The sequence below is a fragment of the Typopeltis vanoorti genome, chromosome 1, assembly GCF_054136105.1.
Source record: "Typopeltis vanoorti isolate ZY-2024b chromosome 1, IOZ_Tvanoo_1.0, whole genome shotgun sequence".
NCBI lineage: Eukaryota > Metazoa > Arthropoda > Arachnida > Uropygi > Thelyphonidae > Typopeltis > Typopeltis vanoorti.
Window position 1 is genome coordinate 78,453,987 of NC_143549.1, and position 19,613 is coordinate 78,473,599.

The following is a 19,613-nucleotide window of genomic DNA, read 5'->3' on the forward strand; positions in this document are numbered from 1 at the left end:
ACAAATTATTTGATAGAATGACTTGCAATTTCACATGGATGCTTATGACAGATGTACCAACTTGGAAAAAAAAATCTTGCCAGTTATGGTCGAGCCCAAGAACTTTTAGCTGGCACAAGTGTGTATATATATATATATATATAAGAGCAGAATGGTCTCTGACCCTTGCAATATTGATCGAAATTTTGTGATTTCGACAGTCTATTTTTGAGATGCAGGGTAAAAAAAAGTCTGAATTTCTAATAGGAAAACCTATTGAGATGAATTTCTAAGATGATATTCCTTTGTCTGGGTTACTGTAGACTTTTTTGTCCTCGAAACAAGAATGGTGGTTTGTTTGCTTCTACATAAGGACTAGGAATAAATAACGTTTGCAATGTTCCAGTTGTGATTGACTGACTGTGGACAGGATTCAATCAACGATACATACTGTCTTGAGCAGATGCATAGACTTGGAACTCATAATGATGCTTGAACAGATAAATACTTGATAGAGATGGAACAAAGCACATTAATCTTCATCCCAGAAGATGGAAGAGAAGTGCAAGAGATATTCATGACTCTGTGGTACTTATTTCTTAACTGACGTATGGTAGAAATGATACTAAATATGGATATCTGCAGTGATTTATTCAGAGAAAATACATGTTGGCAACACTTGCGTGTCTCAGATGCAGCGTCTGTTCTGATGTAGCATTAGTTATTGTTTTGTCTGCTAACAGGTGGCTTTGTTCAATGCCGGTGGTTTTAATTTCATATTTTTTATATTTTTTAAAGTTTACAGTTTTATTTTTTAAAGATTTAAGCCTATCCTTGCAACCTCAGAGAGGCAAAACTGCAGTTTTAATGACCATCTCCAAAAAGAATTCAAATTTTTTAAAATGGACAATCTGTGTAGTGATGAAACAAAAGTGGTAAGCGAACATTGTAATGTTAATTTTTCCGTTGCTCATGGAGCCAGAAACATAAGGATGCTGAAGACTCTGGCTTCAGTTAAAAACATCTGCTTATTTATGGTGAAACGTGATGGTGATAGCGAAAGTGATTAAGTTGCAGCAAGTGAAGCTCTTGTTGCTTATATTGTGGGTCATGGCCAGTTTTCGCGCAGACAGCTTGTCGATATTGATCAATAAAATTTATGAACCAAAATTTTCTTCAGCATGTACCAAATCAGAAGCAGTAATTACCAACGTTTTATCACCATACATATTGTAGGACGATAAAACTTTTTTTATCGTCCTACTTTTTCATGAATACAGAATATTACATAACCTCTGTCCCGTTTTTGCTATCCCAATGTCTCGTCGTTTGTGTCTCATGGAAATATGGTCAGCCTAATACCTGAGGATGAGCTCTTTTCATTCTTTGAGAATAATTTTTCCCATACCCCTTTTAAGCAGGATGTTAAAATTTCTTTCTGATTCATCTATGTTAAGAATTGCCTATAGGATGCTAATTTTTTTCCACCACTCACTCATATTGTCCGAGTGTTGACCACCAAGGTCTGCAATTAAATAGTACGCCTTGAACGCGGCTATTACTCCTTGATCCATAGGCTGCAAAATTAATGTTGAGAGGTAGGAACACAATTTGTGTTGGAAAATTACTGATTCTAAATTATGATCAAAAGCGTTATCTAGCTTGAGGGTCAATATCAATTTTTCTTCTTTCATTACGCGTTATTCCCAGCTTCCTATGCAGGGTCCGCATGTTACGTAGATGCGACTTCTTGTTAGTACCACTCCCAACCGGCCTGTCGCCTAGCCTGCCGCTGGGGGGGGGGGGGTTGGCTGTAGTAGCGTATATTCACGGGGCCGGTTTGCCTGCTTGCGGGATGAAAAACGCCAGATAAATTGGCGGAAAAAACCCTACTGCCCGCGCCCAAGACCGGCTATGGCCGAGGAAGATCCTCAAATTCCTCATGTCTTCAAGGGGAATCGAAGCTGGGAAACTCCTTCCCCAGTCATATGGTTGCAAAGCGCAAAGCCACTAGGCTAACCGTGCAGACCTTGAGGTTCAATATCAATTATAAAACAATCTTTGGACCATTCTTTAAACGTCGTTTGCGTCATCCAAGCTTTGCGATTGCTCTTCCAAATATAACGGGAGGAGAATTTTCTTTCTTATAGACATACATGCAACGTGAATTTTTGGTATGATAGATAACAAGTGATTTCTGTGGGAAGTTTTCGGTATTTAGACCACATTATTATGTAATGTAGTCTTCAGACATCTTAGCAAGTTTAGATGTAGTCAGTCTCTTCACCAATTTACCCAGAAATGACACAATGGATCTACTTATAAATCTTTTCCTCCATCGGATTGTAGGACGATTCAAACACTTTTCATATTTCAAGACAAATATTGGGTACAAAAAGGATTTGCCATGGGTTTCCCCCCCCTTTTTTTTTTCCAGCCTTTGCCAACCTGTTTATGAAAAATTTCGAAACTAATGCATTAAAAAACTATCAGAAGAAACCAAAAATTCGGCTGTTACATCGATATTTTCGTCATTTAGTTGAGAATGGTGGATGCTGACTGCTTTCAAAGATTATCTGAACAACTTGCATCCCAATATAAAATTCACTCTTGAACTAGAACAACACAAATAAATTACCCTGATATCCTTGTCGAAGTAAACGATGAAGAAAAAGTTATCCTTTTCCGTTTACAGAAAACCTACCACAAACAGGAAGATTTTTAAATGCCGTTTTACACCATCATCCATTGCAAAAGATAGGCATAATTAAAACTTTACTAGACAAGGCATATATAATATATCATATCACGTCAATTATAAGGAATGAAGAACTGCACTACCTCAGACAGACCCTCGTACTTGATGGTTTTGAACCCAAGACGATCAGAAAATTTCTTAATGCATCTCCTGCAACTCCATTTACTTAAACAAGATTTGAAGAATGCAATCACGTTTCCTAACATCATGAATGTAACGACATGGCTGCGTTGCTCTGCGAGTACAAAATAAAAGTGACTTTTTTACCTTTACAAAAAATATCAAGATTCATACATCCACGAAAACCTCCACATCACCCCATGAAATGAAAAAACCAGGCGTCTATGAGATTCATTGTTCTTGTGGCATTTGTTATGTTGGCCAGACAGGAAGATTGGGGGAGATCCACATGTCTGAACAAATAAAATACGTCGGGGAAAAAAAAAAGAAAAAGAGAGCATAAATCAGGCCTGGCATTCCACAACCACTACTGACCAAGTTTTCTGATAACAAACAAAAATGTCAAATATTGATCGTAACTGTTTTGCAAGAAAATTTAAAGCAGCCTCGCAAATGCTTAGGATTCCTACACAATGCAATAAAAATCCAGGCTTAAGTTTACATCAAGTATGGTCTGCTTTCATCAAAAATTTAACTGGCACGGACCTAGGATATATAATAACACACGTGATACCACAGAACCTGATAGCAACAACTAGCAATGTTCCAACATGCATATAGTAATGAATTTGCCATTTGTATTTATCAATTATATCTTACAGCTGTGAAGTTATCAAAAACATCAATTTTTAATTAATTGTTAATAGGCTTTTGTTGTGTAAAATGTTTAGGTACCAGTACGCAGGGTCGTCGCCAGATTAGATCGCGCCCTGAGGCAAACAATTAAATATCGCCCCTGATGGATTATATAAGACAAAAATATAAGGAAATCTCCAATTGCTGTTTTGTTTTTATTACAAGAGAAACATTAATGCAAAACGATTACATATGTTTGCTCTACGGGGTTATAGCACAATAAAACTGTTTATAACCTATGTCCGCCTCTGTCGATATAGTTGTTAGACCAACCAATCTTTCTTGGGTCATTGCTGTTCGCAAATAATTTTTAATCAGTTTAAGCTTGGAAAAACTTCTTTCCGCACTTGCTGCTAACAAGAATTGTTAGCGTAGCGAAGGCGCCTACCGCAATATGGCTGAACGAGCGCCGTGAGGCAGCCTGCCTCTATGCTACAACCTGTCGACGGTACTGCCAGTACTCCTGATGATGTAAGTGGCATGACTTACGAAACATGACGGGTTTTAATTGCTTATTTTTTTTATTAAACTCTTTAATTACATAATAATGCTGTTTCAATACCGAAAACTTCCCACAGAAACTTACGGTTGCAACAAGTGATTTCATTTTATTATCTTCTATCGCACTGTTTCCATAGAAAGCGTTGATCAATTTGTCAATCAATTTCAAAAATTAATTAGAAAAAAGTACCCACCTATTTTAATTTTGACGAAACTGTTTTGAAGAGAGTTTCTTTGCAAGAAGAAAAGGTTGCACCTGTTAAAGGTCGTGTTGCTATTAAACAGATGCAACCTTTTCTTCTTGCAAAGAAACTCTTCAAAACAGTTTCGTCAAAATTAAAATAGGTGGGTACTTTTTTTCTAATTAATTTTTGAAATTCATTGACAAATTGATCAACGCTTTCTATGCTGACACTTGCCGATTTCCCATTATTCTTAAATATCGTGCAAATTTGCTCGCTTTCTGAATCGATCAAAATATCCCTTGCTAGCCGAAAATGTTTCGATTGATGAATTATCCGAGCGTTTGATTTTAAAGTCGTCATAGAGACTGAGACTTATTTGGGTGTTTAAAGGGCATCCGTTTTTGATCTAAATCTTCGATCCACGAAATTAACAATTTTTGCAACTCTCGAATGGTTTCATCCTGAGAGTGGGTGATTTTCTTGGGAGAGCAGAGAGTAATATTTTCAACCACTTCTTTAATTTTTATCATTATCCTTCAAGATGGTTATTATTGTTGACTCGCTTAATTCAAATTCATGTGCGAAGTCAATAGTCTTAAAACCGGACTCGAGTTTTTGTATAATTTTAACTTTGTATCCAAATTGATAACATAACAGGAGCATTTTTTATGTGCTCCTGTTTATGCATATCCTCATTATCGTGACTTTCCTTTCAGTCTTAAGTAATGTTTAATAAGTGTGCAATACACTTTGCAAATGTATTGAACCGACGTTTACGTAACGCTGTTTTTATTCACCTTAAAATCAGTAATGAATTCTGAACTTGCAGATATGAGATGTGCTGCGCACAATCGCTTAGCAACGTATACAATGGCATAACATAGATGTAGACAATGGTGGGAAAAACCGCGTAAATAGAGGCTACCTGTATATTTATTTTTTTTAGCAATTTTTGTTGTATTTCAGAGATTCTTTTTATAACTTATCTTCCATGACTGAAATAATGGTAAAAAAAAAAGGATATGATGCAGTGGTGAAGAACTTGTGCTCCTAACTCCCACACATGGAGTACCCAGACTCAACTCCAAGGAAAGCTTCAATAGTTACCCCTCCACAGTGCTATATCTGGACTCTTTCCAGGCATCCTCTGGCAGAGTAAACAGGATTATTCAGAAACATCCCGATCAGGTTTGGACCTAGGTAATACCCAGTAATCAACCTGCAGAAACCACTTTACTACTGTATCTTGAATGAAGAGTAAAGAGAGTGCACAGGTTTGGTGGATTTGCAGTTGTAGCATATTTGCCGCCTGCTGCAAATGCTGTAATAGGCATAGTTAGTGGAGGAATGACAGTTCATTGGATCACCATTGAAGAGCATGTAGAAAAGTCAAAGCATACCATCTGTGAAAGAGTAGTTGCAAGTGACTGAGGGGGGAGGATCAATCGCTGATTAGACAGAGACAGGTTGTCGTTTTCTGGATGGCATTAAGAATGTTTAGTGTTGGTGAAACATCCAAATATTATTGCTACGGGAGACTCCAAGGAGTCCTTAGACTCATCGAGGGAAGCCCCAAACAATACGTCCACACAACTATTCGACATTCTCACAGTATCTTTCATACCTTGCCTTCACTTCATTCACTGCCATAGCACCCACAACATTCTAGCAGCTTATTCCACTCATTTACCACTCTAAAAGTAAAGAACCCAGCTCTAACACCCTTACTAACCATACTCCTGCCCAGCTTCCATACATATCCCCTGGTCCTCACACCACCAGTCCTGATCTCAAAAATATCTTCTGAATTAATTTTATAGAAACCCTTCAGTAATTTGAATGTCTCAATCATATCTCCTTTTTCCCACCTATCAACCAATTTCTGCAACCCACAAATCTTCAACCTGTTCTCATAAAGTTCATTCCATAGACCAGCTATCATCTTGGTCACTCGCCTCTGGATCCTCTCAACCTCCTCCCCATCAAGAAGAAACCTAGGTGACCAAATCTGTGCACAGTAGTCGAGATGAGGTCTTATCAAGGCTCAGTACAGAGGAACAATAACTTGCTTATCTCTGCTCGTCAAAGTATTCTTCAGCAACCAAGTGATTTGATGAGCTGATTTAGCCACTTTTGCAATGTGCTCCCTAAACTTCATCTCCCTATCCACCAACACTCCCAAGTCACTGGCCTCTTCAATCTCCTAGAGTACAGTTCCACCAATGTGGTATACTGCTGCTAATCTTTTCACCCAAAATGATTTCAATCGAAGGTGAGTTAGCCGATCTCATACGGAGGTAGCAGGGTTTTTTCTCCCGGAAACTCGGGTTTTTCATCCCGCATACAGACAAATCGGCCCTTCAGAACACACGCAATTTACAGACAAAAAATACTAGTTGTGGTAGTGGTGAAGGTGGGTGGTAGATGGCGTTGATGGAGATGATTCGTAGTGGAGTTTCGGTGTAGTGGTTGAGGCAATTGTAGGTGTCCTCCCGCGATGAGTCTTCGGACTCCTTGGAGGTGTCACGAATAATAATAATGCATAACCTTACATTTTGTCACATTAATTTGACATCATTCTCCTTAGCCCAGACCTCCAATCTATCTAAATCATCCTGCAAGATTTTGACATCTTCTGCATTCACTATTGCCCTACCCAACTTTGCATCATCAGTGAACAAATGAACCGTTCCTCTTAGATCCTACCATATATCGTTAATGAACAAATTAAACAGCAGTGGTCCAAGAACAAAACCCTGCGGCACACCACTAGTCACAGGCCGTATTTTGGACTCTACTCCTGAGTAAACTACTCTCTGATATCTCTCCATCAACCACCCTCCTATCCATCTCACCAATCCTTTATCCATGTTGCAGTTTAGGGATTAGAATTCCATGTGGTATCCTGCCAGGTCCAGAAGTATCACTGTAAACCCATTACCCTTATCTAGTTCAGCCATCACTGTGTTATAAAACTTGAACAAGTTATATATGAGAATAATATTTTAAAATTGGGTAATTTGTATATAGTTGCCAAGCAAGTAAAAAGTGATATCTGGGGCAGGAAACCAGCAAGTTTTCAGGGGAGGAAGCTACTTAAATGATATGCTAATACCAGGAAAAGCTAAGAGGTAAATCTCCATCCAGAAGAGAGATTTGATCCTACCTGGCAGTTTGTGTATTATCAAACGTAAGGAAAGGTGAACCAAGGCTTTGTGTATGTGTGTGAGAGAGTAGGCAGGACTGTGTTACAGTGGCACTGAAGGCGCAACCAAAGCAGTTTTTTAATCCATTCTTCAGTTGGGTTAAGATACTTAAGGCAACAATTGTAGAAGGAATGGATCATATTTTCACCAGTAAAACTATGATAGGGTTACTGGTCCACAAGAGGTCATTCATTATATATATATATATATATATATATATAAGGTTTTACTTTATATTAATTGAAATTAGGTATTGACATAAAACAAGATTAATCTCAACATAAATCTCATCTGATTTTACAAGGATTCACTGATAGAGTAAAATATTTATCACACAAATTTACAAAGCAAACAATTTATTACACAAATTCCTAGGGCAGATCAGTATATTACTGAGCTATATATAAAAACAATGAAAATTAATAATACGAAACTTTTGAAATATTTCTTGTACATGGCTTTGATCGATCTACAACCAACCCATGATTACTTATTAACAATGGATACATATGTTCTGTATGCATGCACACAGAAGAAAGCTTCAATAACCTTACTTTGTAGTGTCAATACAGATATTAATCTAGAATAATAATAATAGTAGTAATAATACTGTTTATTAAAATGTTGCAAACGAAACACATCTTGATTATTTAATATGCATTTTCATTTCAGATCTAGCTGCAAAACCGTCACTATACAAAACATTAAAGGAACAAATGGAGAAAAAGACTTCTGTCAGAATGGCGAATAAGAAACACAAATTTATAATTTTACAATTTTAAGTTTTTAACATCTGTTTTTATACATACATATTGGAAAAAAAAAAAAAAAAGGCCCATAAGTGACACGTATAGAAAATATAAAACAACCAAAAATCAAACCACTTGTACGTTTTAGCACCAATCATGTGGTTCACACAATGTCTATATTCTGCAATATACATATATTTTCAAAACTGTTGCTTTGTAAAAAAAGCATTCACAGAACCGTACTCAGAATATACTTACAAATGTTCTATGAGTACAGCACATCATACACATTCACATCATATTCATCTACCCATCAACACTACTGCAGCATACATTGCAAATATGAAATGCATAGACAAATCTGTATAGTTGATAATTTTTGGATACTGAAATAAAATTTAATACATTTGAATATATGGAATTTCTATTGCTTTTCAGTGGAAGTTTCTTTACAAAGGTTCAACTTCGTATATAAATACAAGAATGGAAATACTTTATTTCTCAAACATTTTCTTAAAAATTCATAGGTTAGATATTGGTCACGTGTGATCTGTATAATCTATTTACCAATCATCTGATATTAATCATATCTCGTTCTATTGCTGTTACTTGGAATAGCTTCATAAATCACTTCCAAATGCTAATAAGATAGTTTAAATATGAACTGCTCTGTATAACTGTTATAAAATAATACTCTTACACAGCACACTGAAAAGTTCTGTATTTCAAAATAGCATTAAGCTCCCAACAGCAAACTATAACTAAAAGGCACAAAAGCAGAGATTGGTGCATATGTATTATTTACTCAAATTATGATTTCCAACATAACTGCAAGAAGAATATGTAGGAGATGGCAACGGACTTGTAGAGTGTGGAGAATAGCAGGCTGCAACATGTGGTCCATGTTGCTGGATGACAGAAAAGTTTGGATTACTTCTAAAGGAGTGTGATGGTCCCCATTCTGGATTATTGTGTGACCCATCATAGTATGTATGAGACATTGGAGAAGTTGCATATAATGGTGGCACTACAGGTCTGTATGATGAAGTACAAACTGCTAGTACTGAAGTAGTAGAGGTCATATGGCGACTAGGCATAGGAGAAGATGCTGGAGAAACTCCAGGAGATGGTGTTGCAACAGATGCATTACCATTCAGGCTACTTGAAACATCAAGCAGTCCTTGCATTTTTTTCTGTTTCATCTGATTTAGTGTCATTTTTTGTTCACTACCATTACCAGAGGCAGTTGTGCCAGTATTGTTAATAGTTCCAGTCTTTCCTTTAGAACCAAGAGTCTGAACTAATCTAAGTAAATCATCAGTGAAAGTCCTATTTTTGATTTTTTGTGGTTCTGGCTGTTGTAACACTGTGCAGGAAGGTGAAATTCCTTCTGAACTGGAACGACAGAGAGATTTCTTTGAAAGCTGAACACTATTCCAATCAAAACTAGTTGTTTTTAGTAAACCAGGAAGGGGTGCAGAAAGTGGAGCTAGACTTCCCCAAGTCGAGCACTTTGAATGATGATATGAATTAAAATGTGGTGCTGATCTACAGTTATTACAGTGCTTGGTATCATATCCAGAGGAAGTTACATGAAGCACAGGACTAGAAACTGAATGTGACAAAGTAGGCATATCCTCAGAATGAACAGCATTTGTACTGTAATAACCATTAGTACTGGTGGAAGAACTGTCCCGGTTTAAACTCCAGTGATTGGTGATGGAAGAGGAAGTATTATTACAATTACTTGATATAGGTTTTGACTGCTTTTCTTTTCTAAACATTTCAAGTTCTTGCTTGTGTCGCTGTTCCATTTCATCTCTTTCTTGTTCATGCCTATTAAAATAGTAAAAGGATAAATCAGGAAAAGACAGTAAATTCCACTTACATTAAAATAATCAATCTAATATTTTCATTTAAACTGCAATAATTCTTCACTTCTTAAAATCTAGCAAAACAATATACAAAAAAAAAAAAAAAATTATAAACTTTGGACCTATTATTAAAATAAAATAACGTAATAAGCAACAAACAGCTTGATAATGCATTAGGCTTTCATGGAATTTAATACTGAGTGTGTATACACACACACACACACACACACACACACACTTTTATGCATCACTATTCTGTTTAAGTGACCATATCAATTGAGATTAGCTCTGCTAATGCATTCCTGGATGCTGACAATATCAAGTTCTTTCCTAATATCCTCGGTTTTTAACATATTGCCATTGATGCCATCTATTCATGCCCCCTAATCTTTCGCAGGACTCTTATCTGCAGTCTCTAGTCTTTGGTCAAGTGTTTTACTTCTAACCCAGCTCTCAGATCCATAAGTTAAAATTTGTTTGAACACTGTCTTGTATACAGCTAATTTAGTGTTTTGGCTAATTTCTCTCTTATTCCATTTAAATTTATTCAGTTGACTTCCTACCATACCAGCTCTGTTGATTCTGTTGTCTATTTCCATATACACTATAGCTAAAATGTTTTACTTGTTCTATAAGTTCTTCATTCACAATGTAGTTGATATTTTCAATGTTTCTGCCTATTTTCATTGTATTTTTAATGCTGACCTTCATACCATATATATTACAACAGTTACTAAATTTAGTCATGAAATCTTGCAGACTTGTAGCAGATTTATTTAGAAGTATAACATCATCTGCATAAAGCAAAGCACTGAGATTAACCTCTCCCATTTTGATATCATGTTTAATACCACTTTCCTTCATAATGTGATCCATATAGATAATGAATAACAGAGGGGATATTGTACATCCTTGTCTGACACTAGATTTAACATTAAACCACCTTCCTGTACTTCAATTCTAACTGCTGTCTTTATTTGTAAGTCAGCAGTTAGAATTGAAGTAAGTACTGCATGATATAATGCTCCATTTTACATCATATAACTGTAGCATTTTGAATAGCTTCTCTCTTGGCACCTTGTCATATGCCTATTCCAGATCTACAAAACTTAAATACAGATCTTTGTTATATTCCCAAGATTTCTCAACTATCTGTCGTAAAGTGAAAATCTGATCCTGACAGCCTCTATTTGGCCTGAATCCAGCTTGTACTTCACCACGCTTCTCTTCCACCATCCTTTTCAACCGTTTCTCAGGTATAGTTGCATATATCTTACCAGGAATGTAGTCAGTAATGAAATACCTCTGTAATTCTCACATTCAGTTTTATTTCTCTTTTTATATATGGGTACTATGAGAGCTCTACTCCAATCATCTCGAATTCGTCCCTCTGTCCAGACTTTCTGAACTATGCATTGCAGCCACTGAAAGACTTTTAAACCTCCATACTTGAGCATTTCTGGTCGAATATCATCTACATCTGCTGCCTTTCCACATTTCAGGCTTTTGATGGCTTTTTCTAATTCAAATATATGGATATGTATTCCTGACAGCAATCCTAGGTGAGTGTTTTTTTACCACTGTGCTGTCACCAGGGCAATATAGTTATGTTTCAAAGTATATTTAACATTTTAGGCATCTATCTTTTGTTAATGTTCTTTGCAAACAAGTTTTTGTCTCCCTCATCACAATGATTTATATGAACTGACAACAGGAAAGTCTGTCTTAAGTACAGATATTAAATTATAAATTATATATTTAGTTTAATCCTTTATCCACGTGTAAGCCTGAAGTTTGCACCTGAAGTATCTTCAGGATCGGGGCAACTCGTGGTAAAGGTGGTATAAGGTCTCATCACTTGCATTAGTATTTCCTATAATGCAAAGCACATCTCCTTGCGGACATATATAATGCTATGCATTAAGGGAAGGGCCACTACCCAGACTGGTTTCGACTTTGAGATCTTGTTAGTGGGAGCTAAGACACAGTGGTGAAAGTAATGGAGAAGTCATATTTACCTATACGTTAGAGAAAGATGTTGGAAGTTTTTTTGCTTGGTTTTACATTATGCGAAATTTTTTTGTCGCTAATCTGCAGCGAGTAGAAAAGCTGGAAGTCATTAAGAGACATGAAAGTGGCCCCTGGTAATACAATGATTGTGCGAGACCTAAGATACAGTGAATCTACAGTTTAGACTATATTAAATAAGAGCAAAGAATACAAAGAACAAGGAAAAGTTGGTACTGCCTCTTTAAGCATGCAGATCACCTGAGATAGAAACCTTTTAATGATTGAGATGGAGTGTCTTCTATCCCTCTGGATTGAGAATTATAACCAAAAAAGAATACCTCTTAGTACAGGGAATATTCATGCAAAGGCTCTCAATATTTTACCTCACTGAAAGAAACAAAATTTCAAGAGGAATGTGAAAGCTTTAGTGCGATTTTGGATGGTTTAACCACCTAACCGGGTATTTTATGGATAAAATACGCATCCTCATATGCTTCGTGTCCATCATTTATTTCAATGTAATATCAATGATATTGCAATTTTAATATGTACTTCACATCCATGATAACCTTGACGTCTATAGACGTCTTGGCCGGTAGCGTGGTTAACCATTTTATAAATCAAGCTGGACTGCATAATGTAAGAATAACTGGGGAATCTGCTACTGCTGATAAAGATTCTGTGACCAAGTTTCCTGAAGAACTGCAAAAGATAATTCAATAGGGTGATTATGATGATTGGCAAATATTCAACGTCAACAAAACTGGTCTCTTTTGGAAGCATATGCCAACAAAAACTTTCCTAGCTAAAACTGAAGCATCTCAACTAGGATACAAAGTATCTGAAGATCATCTTATGCTTTTATTAGGAAGCAATGCAGAAGGCAACTTTAATCTCAAGTCTATGTTACTTTATCGTAAACAAAATCCAAGATCTAACATTATTTGAAGAAATCAGCAACAACAGAAAAAAAAAAAAAAAAAAAAACTTGGATTTAATGAATTGGATAATGAAGATGTAAGAAACTTGCTTGATTCCCATTCAGAACAGTTAGATGAGAATTATCTTCTTCAATTAGAAGAATGGCATGCATAAGAAGAAGATAAGGAGCGTGAACAAGAAGAAAATGTTATGACAAAGAAGCAACTGCAAAAGACCTTGAGCTAGTTTTCAATCACATTTAGCATACTAAGGAAATTTTGTTCGATCCTGATATGGAACGAAGCTTCAAAGAAATCTCGATAAAGCGATTGCCAGCTATCGCAATTTGCATGACAAGATGACAAAGTCAGGTACTCTACTCAAACATCTTTACTTCATTATTTTGTAAAAAAGTTGCTGAATCAAATGTTTAGATATACGCAATTGATTTTTATTAACTTTGATGATTTTATCCACTAATATAGCTTATACTGTAATTTTTTTTCCAAATTTATGCTAACTGATGGATGAATTATAATTATTCCTATTGTTTATTGAATTTGATTAACGCGATTTCACTTAGTGCACATTATTTGATGGATTAATTAATTGCATTAAGTGAGGTTTTCCTGTACTTGTTTGTTATATATGAATACTTTCATGTAAATTATTATATATATATATGAATACAGTAAATAAACAAGTACAGGAAGTATAGTAAATAAATGCACCACACCTTTCAAATTTCATATAGTGTGATTACAATTGTCATTTAATTTAAATGTATATTAATAAGCAAAAATTGGAATTTTTTGTTTTGCTTTCAAGACAAAATAATGAGCACTGTAATTCCACTTGCAGAATTTGAATGAGTTTAAATTGCTATTCTTCAAATTTTTCAAGAATCAAAATTACACACTGATGTTGATTATATTTCAGATGATTCAATAGTATACAATTTTAAAAGTCTTTCTTGAAGTCCTCTGCTTACAGCCAGCATCAGTGGTTTGATTAACAACCAGAAAAATTCAACAAGCATACTAGAGTTCCATTAGCTTGGGTGCTGCATACCATATAAAAAATGTCCAGATGGAAAAGTTTGCCATGTTTGTCACTGCAGCACTCATCAAATTCCTGACATGTACCCTCAAGAGGTGTATACAGGATATGATAGTACTACATGAAAAATTTACATCATTACCAACTTCATATTTACAATTTTCCTCCAAATCACTCTGTTACTTGTCAAAACTCCAACATTATCAGGTCTTATATTTCTATATTCTAAGGCACTTTTTACTGTATCAATCCACCTATATCGTGGTCTTCCTCTGGGTCGTTTTCCTGCCAACCTGGCAGAGAACACTTGGTTTGCTAATTTTTTTTCTCCTATTCTGTTTAAGTGACCATATCAATTGAGATTAGCTCTGCTAATGCATTCCTGGATGCTGACAATATCAAGTTCTTTCCTAATATCCTCGGTTTTTAACATATTGCCATTGATGCCATCTATTCATGCCCCCTAATCTTTCGCAGGACTCTTATCTGCAGTCTCTAGTCTTTGGTCAAGTGTTTTACTTCTAACCCAGCTCTCAGATCCATAAGTTAAAATTTGTTTGAACACTGTCTTGTATACAGCTAATTTAGTGTTTTGGCTAATTTCTCTCTTATTCCATTTAAATTTATTCAGTTGACTTCCTACCATACCAGCTCTGTTGATTCTGTTGTCTATTTCCATATACACTATAGCTAAAATGTTTTACTTGTTCTATAAGTTCTTCATTCACAATGTAGTTGATATTTTCAATGTTTCTGCCTATTTTCATTGTATTTTTAATGCTGACCTTCATACCATATATATTACAACAGTTACTAAATTTAGTCATGAAATCTTGCAGACTTGTAGCAGATTTATTTAGAAGTATAACATCATCTGCATAAAGCAAAGCACTGAGATTAACCTCTCCCATTTTGATATCATGTTTAATACCACTTTCCTTCATAATGTGATCCATATAGATAATGAATAACAGAGGGGATATTGTACATCCTTGTCTGACACTAGATTTAACATTAAACCACCTTCCTGTACTTCAATTCTAACTGCTGACTTACAAATAAAGACTAAGTACTGCATGATATAATGCTCCATTTTACATCATATAACTGTAGCATTTTGAATAGCTTCTCTCTTGGCACCTTGTCATATGCCTATTCCAGATCTACAAAACTTAAATACAGATCTTTGTTATATTCCCAAGATTTCTCAACTATCTGTCGTAAAGTGAAAATCTGATCCTGACAGCCTCTATTTGGCCTGAATCCAGCTTGTACTTCACCACGCTTCTCTTCCACCATCCTTTTCAACCGTTTCTCAGGTATAGTTGCATATATCTTACCAGGAATGTAGTCAGTAATGAAATACCTCTGTAATTCTCACATTCAGTTTTATTTCTCTTTTTATATATGGGTACTATGAGAGCTCTACTCCAATCATCTCGAATTCGTCCCTCTGTCCAGACTTTCTGAACTATGCATTGCAGCCACTGAAAGACTTTTAAACCTTTTCATACTTGAGCATTTCTGGTCGAATATCATCTACATCTGCTGCCTTTCCACATTTCAGGCTTTTGATGGCTTTTTCTAATTCAAATATATGGATATGTATTCCTGACAGCAATCCTAGGTGAGTTTTTTTACCACTGTGCTGTCACCACTGCTTGTTTCATTTAGCAATTTTTCGAAGTAATTACTCCGTACTTCAAGGATATCTTTTTCTCTTGTTTTATGTTACCTTTATCATCTCTAATTCCTTCTGCAGCACTCTTTTCTCCATTTCTATGCTTCTTTAACAGCCTACAGAATATCTTGCTATCTTCTTGATATTTATTTTCTATGTTCTTACCAAAGTCCTCCCATGACTTTTGTTTAGCTAGTTTTACACAGTATTTATCTTTCTTGTATTCTGTATTCTCTAAGAGCACAAGCTGAATTATTTGACAGGAACTTTTGATATACTTTCTTCTTTTCTTTCACTGCCTCTTTAAACTTCCTGTGTCCCATGGAATTCTGATTTTTCTATCCTTACAGACACCCTCACCACATGCCTCTCAGGCTGAATCAATCAGTGTTTTCTTCAGGGCTTGTCACTAAATCTTCAAGGTTTGGTTCCTGCTCTCAAACTCTTTCCTTTTTTCTTAAATAATATTTGTGTATTTTAGTCTACAGTTCACATCTGAGAGCTGCTCAACTTTTATTCACTTTAAAACTTTCTTACATGTTTTTCTTTTCAATATGAAATTCAATTTTATCCTGCTCAAGGCTAAATGGTGATCACTTCCAATATTAAATCCTCTGTACACTCTGGTGTTCTGCACCAGGGAGAAAATATCACTATTAACAATAACATAGTCAATTTGCCTCCTCTCTCCATATGAATTTGTACACATTTTTATGTTGGAACGTATTAGTAATAACCAGTCCACGTCCTGCGCAGAAATCAGCTTTGCTCTTTTCTCCAAATTTTCCTAAAATATTTTTGTATGCCTGACAATCATTTCGTACTCTGCTATTTAGATCCCCAAAAAGGACCAACTTTTCCTTTTTCATTGTGTCAGTTGCTTTCTCTAAAGCCTCAAACAATTCCTCCACTTCTACCTTAGTAGAACCTTCTGTGAGACCATAGGTACAAATAAGTCTCATTGTCCAGTTCCTCATTCTCATATTTGCCCACATCACTCCACTTGAGACTGCCTGCCACTCAAGATTAGCTTTGTATTTAGTGTTGAATACTATGGCTACTCCTTCTTTTCCTTGATTGTCATTGTCTGAATATAACATTTTGTTTTTATTGCTCAGAAAGATCTCATCAGTTTTTGCCTTTTTTTTGTTTCAGTCACCCCTATTTTGTCGATCTGGTAGAAATCCAATTCCTCAGCTAGCTCCATTTCTTTGCCATTCAGGCATCTTATGTTGATAGTACAGATCTTGAACTCTGGTGATGTTGAGTTGGTGGGGTGGGATTTTAGGATTTGTTCCAATAGCTATTTGCCCTGGTTCCCTGTGAAAACAACAGGGGCCCTTGTTTAACCGGGCAACATCCCAGCCAGCATGAAATTCTGTCATGATGTACCATCATTTGAAATGTTGGTTTAGGCCAATAAGAATACAATTTGGTCAGCTAAATCCCAAATTGCTAGCTCATCCTTGTCCATTCAGTATCCAGGTAGATACCCAACAGGGTGCACCATGAGAAGGTAAGGATTGGACACTAGGTAAGAAGCTCTGGTCGGTTCCCTCCTCTCAATTATATAGATTTGACCCTTAAGCACCCCCCCCCCTTCCAAAATGTAAATATTGTTAATGAATATTGCAGCAACTCATTACATTCCACTGAATGCCTGCAGCATGTCTTCTACAAGATTTCTGTAATTATCAATTTTAATATATCCTACAAAATTAACAGTATGGTGTTAAAGAGTTTTCTATGCTACTTTTTTTTTTCTTTTTTAAGATGTCATTGAAACACCTGTCCTTCACAAGTGTATGAAGGACTAACCAAGCAAATTGCATGATTACAAGTGTCTGGGGCTAAAACCTCAAAAGTCGAAAATGCTGATGGAACTGATACCTTCATATTGGTGCAGCGCCAAATAGATCTTTCATACAACAGGCATAAGATCAGACTGAGAAAACCAGGAGCAAATGCATGCAAAGATTGAGATGGGGCACAGTGACACTCCTCAGAAGAAAGACCAGACCATAGTCCAAACCTGTTACATTAAGCATGATCAGGTGGTAGATGGATTTCATCTGGTATAATATCACCACCACTTTATTTTATGGAAGCTTGAAGTGGCAAAAATAATTTCCGAATTCTAGAAAAAATATCTATTTTTCCCTCTATTTTTGCCAATATACGAGATGCTTTTTTTTTTTTTTCAGAATTTTTTTCCAAGTTTGGGATTATAACAGTTATTCCACAGACCTGTCAATAAACAGTATATTCAACCAAACCTAATGTGGATGCTTTAGGAAGTTTCAAGGTCAGCGAGAATAATCTTGCAACTAATACTTTGCTACATATGCCTTTCAGGCATATGTAGCAAAGTGTTAGTTGCAAATAGCAAAGTATTAGTTGAAAAATGCAAATAGCTGTCACAGCCACAATCTTCAAGGAGATGGGTGAAATTCTCCATGTTTATGGCTTATTAGGGAATCCACTACTGTATATTACATGTCTTTCTGATTTGAACTCAAACCATGACAGGTCTTAAAGAAATGGAATTATATTACATGTAGATAAATGCAAATTTATTTCACAAATATAAGTGGTCTAATTCCAATCTTAATGATATTCATTATTACCTGTAGTCTGTTAAAACCACATATACTTTTCTTAACAGAAACAAGTTTCAGTTTCTTCAAGCACTACACATCTCAGTGTTTCCCAATTATAATATGATTATTTCTGTCCCAAAGGAAGACATTTGTGCATATGTCTGTTCTGATGTCAGATTTTTAAGCTCAGAATTTCTTCTGTATGATCTATGCTATAAATCTCTCAGAACCAAATATATTAAATTCATTTCTGTCCATAGTGAAGTCATTTTCCTTGGAGATATTAATGTTCATGATGCCAAATATCTTTCCTTTTCTAACTACACAGATTTAGATAGAGATACCGAGATATTAGCTATCGCCAATGATCTTTTACAGATTGTTCACATATCTACCACATATCCAAATCACTCTCCAAAAACTAGATCTCCTATTAACTTGAGATTCTTCCAAGTACACTATGGAATGTTCTTTAGGCAATCAGATCACAATACAGTATTAATTTCTTTTCACTAAAGTGAAAAGAAATTAATACTTGCAAGTGGCTTTCATTAAAATCTCCATCTTTCTTTTCTGTTTATACCAAAGCCAAAAATAGTTGTGAGAAACTATCAATACATCCAAAATTAAATTTGAAAGAGCCAAAAGCAAGAACTTACATCATGTCCAAATGGTAGTCGTGCTTCTGTCCAAATCAGTGGACAATTTGCTTTCACCGCTTTTGTTTTTGGAAGTTCCTGCGTCCTCAACCACAGAAAAAAAAAAGGGCAATTCCCCAGCTTCTTCCTTTTCCCTCATTGAAGGAGGATATTTGGCAAATATCCTCCTTTAATTCCAAGCATATACAACATTCAATGTCTCCTCCTTGATTTTTGATTAGAAAGAGATCAGATTTTGTCCAAATTGATTAACAAAAAAAGTCTCCTAGTCCTGATGGTGCTTCTCTAATCATACTGAAGGTTTGTGCTTCAGAGCTGACTCCTGTTCTATTTTTGTCTTCTATTCCACTGATATAAAAATTTAACTCATTCCTCAGAAGGCAACAAATATCTGTCACCTTATTACTGATAAGATCAGAACTTACAGGTGCCATAACTGGCACCTGTAAGTTCTGATCTCATGGCTGTCTCATATTTGATAATTTATTACATGTTATGACTTTGCAGAAAAGTCAGAGGTTCTTTTTAAACAGAAGTAAAGCAATCCCTTGATTTAAAACAGGAAGTTGTCTCACTGATGCAAGACAACTTCTTTAAGCAGTATGTCACAGATGG

At 35.7% G+C, this 19,613-nt stretch overlaps 1 protein-coding gene across 1 annotated transcript in view; it reads right to left on the minus strand.

Moving 5' to 3' along the window:
* Window positions 1–7,784: 7,784 nt before the first annotated feature.
* The window catches only part of LOC150110121 (uncharacterized), a 443,476-nt gene continuing 431,647 nt past the window's right edge, over window positions 7,785–19,613 (minus strand). Inside the window, 1 exon segment of the mRNA XM_090397974.1 lies at window positions 7,785–10,030. Coding sequence (XP_090254100.1) covers window positions 8,992–10,030 — 1,039 coding nt within the window. The 3' untranslated portion in view covers window positions 7,785–8,991.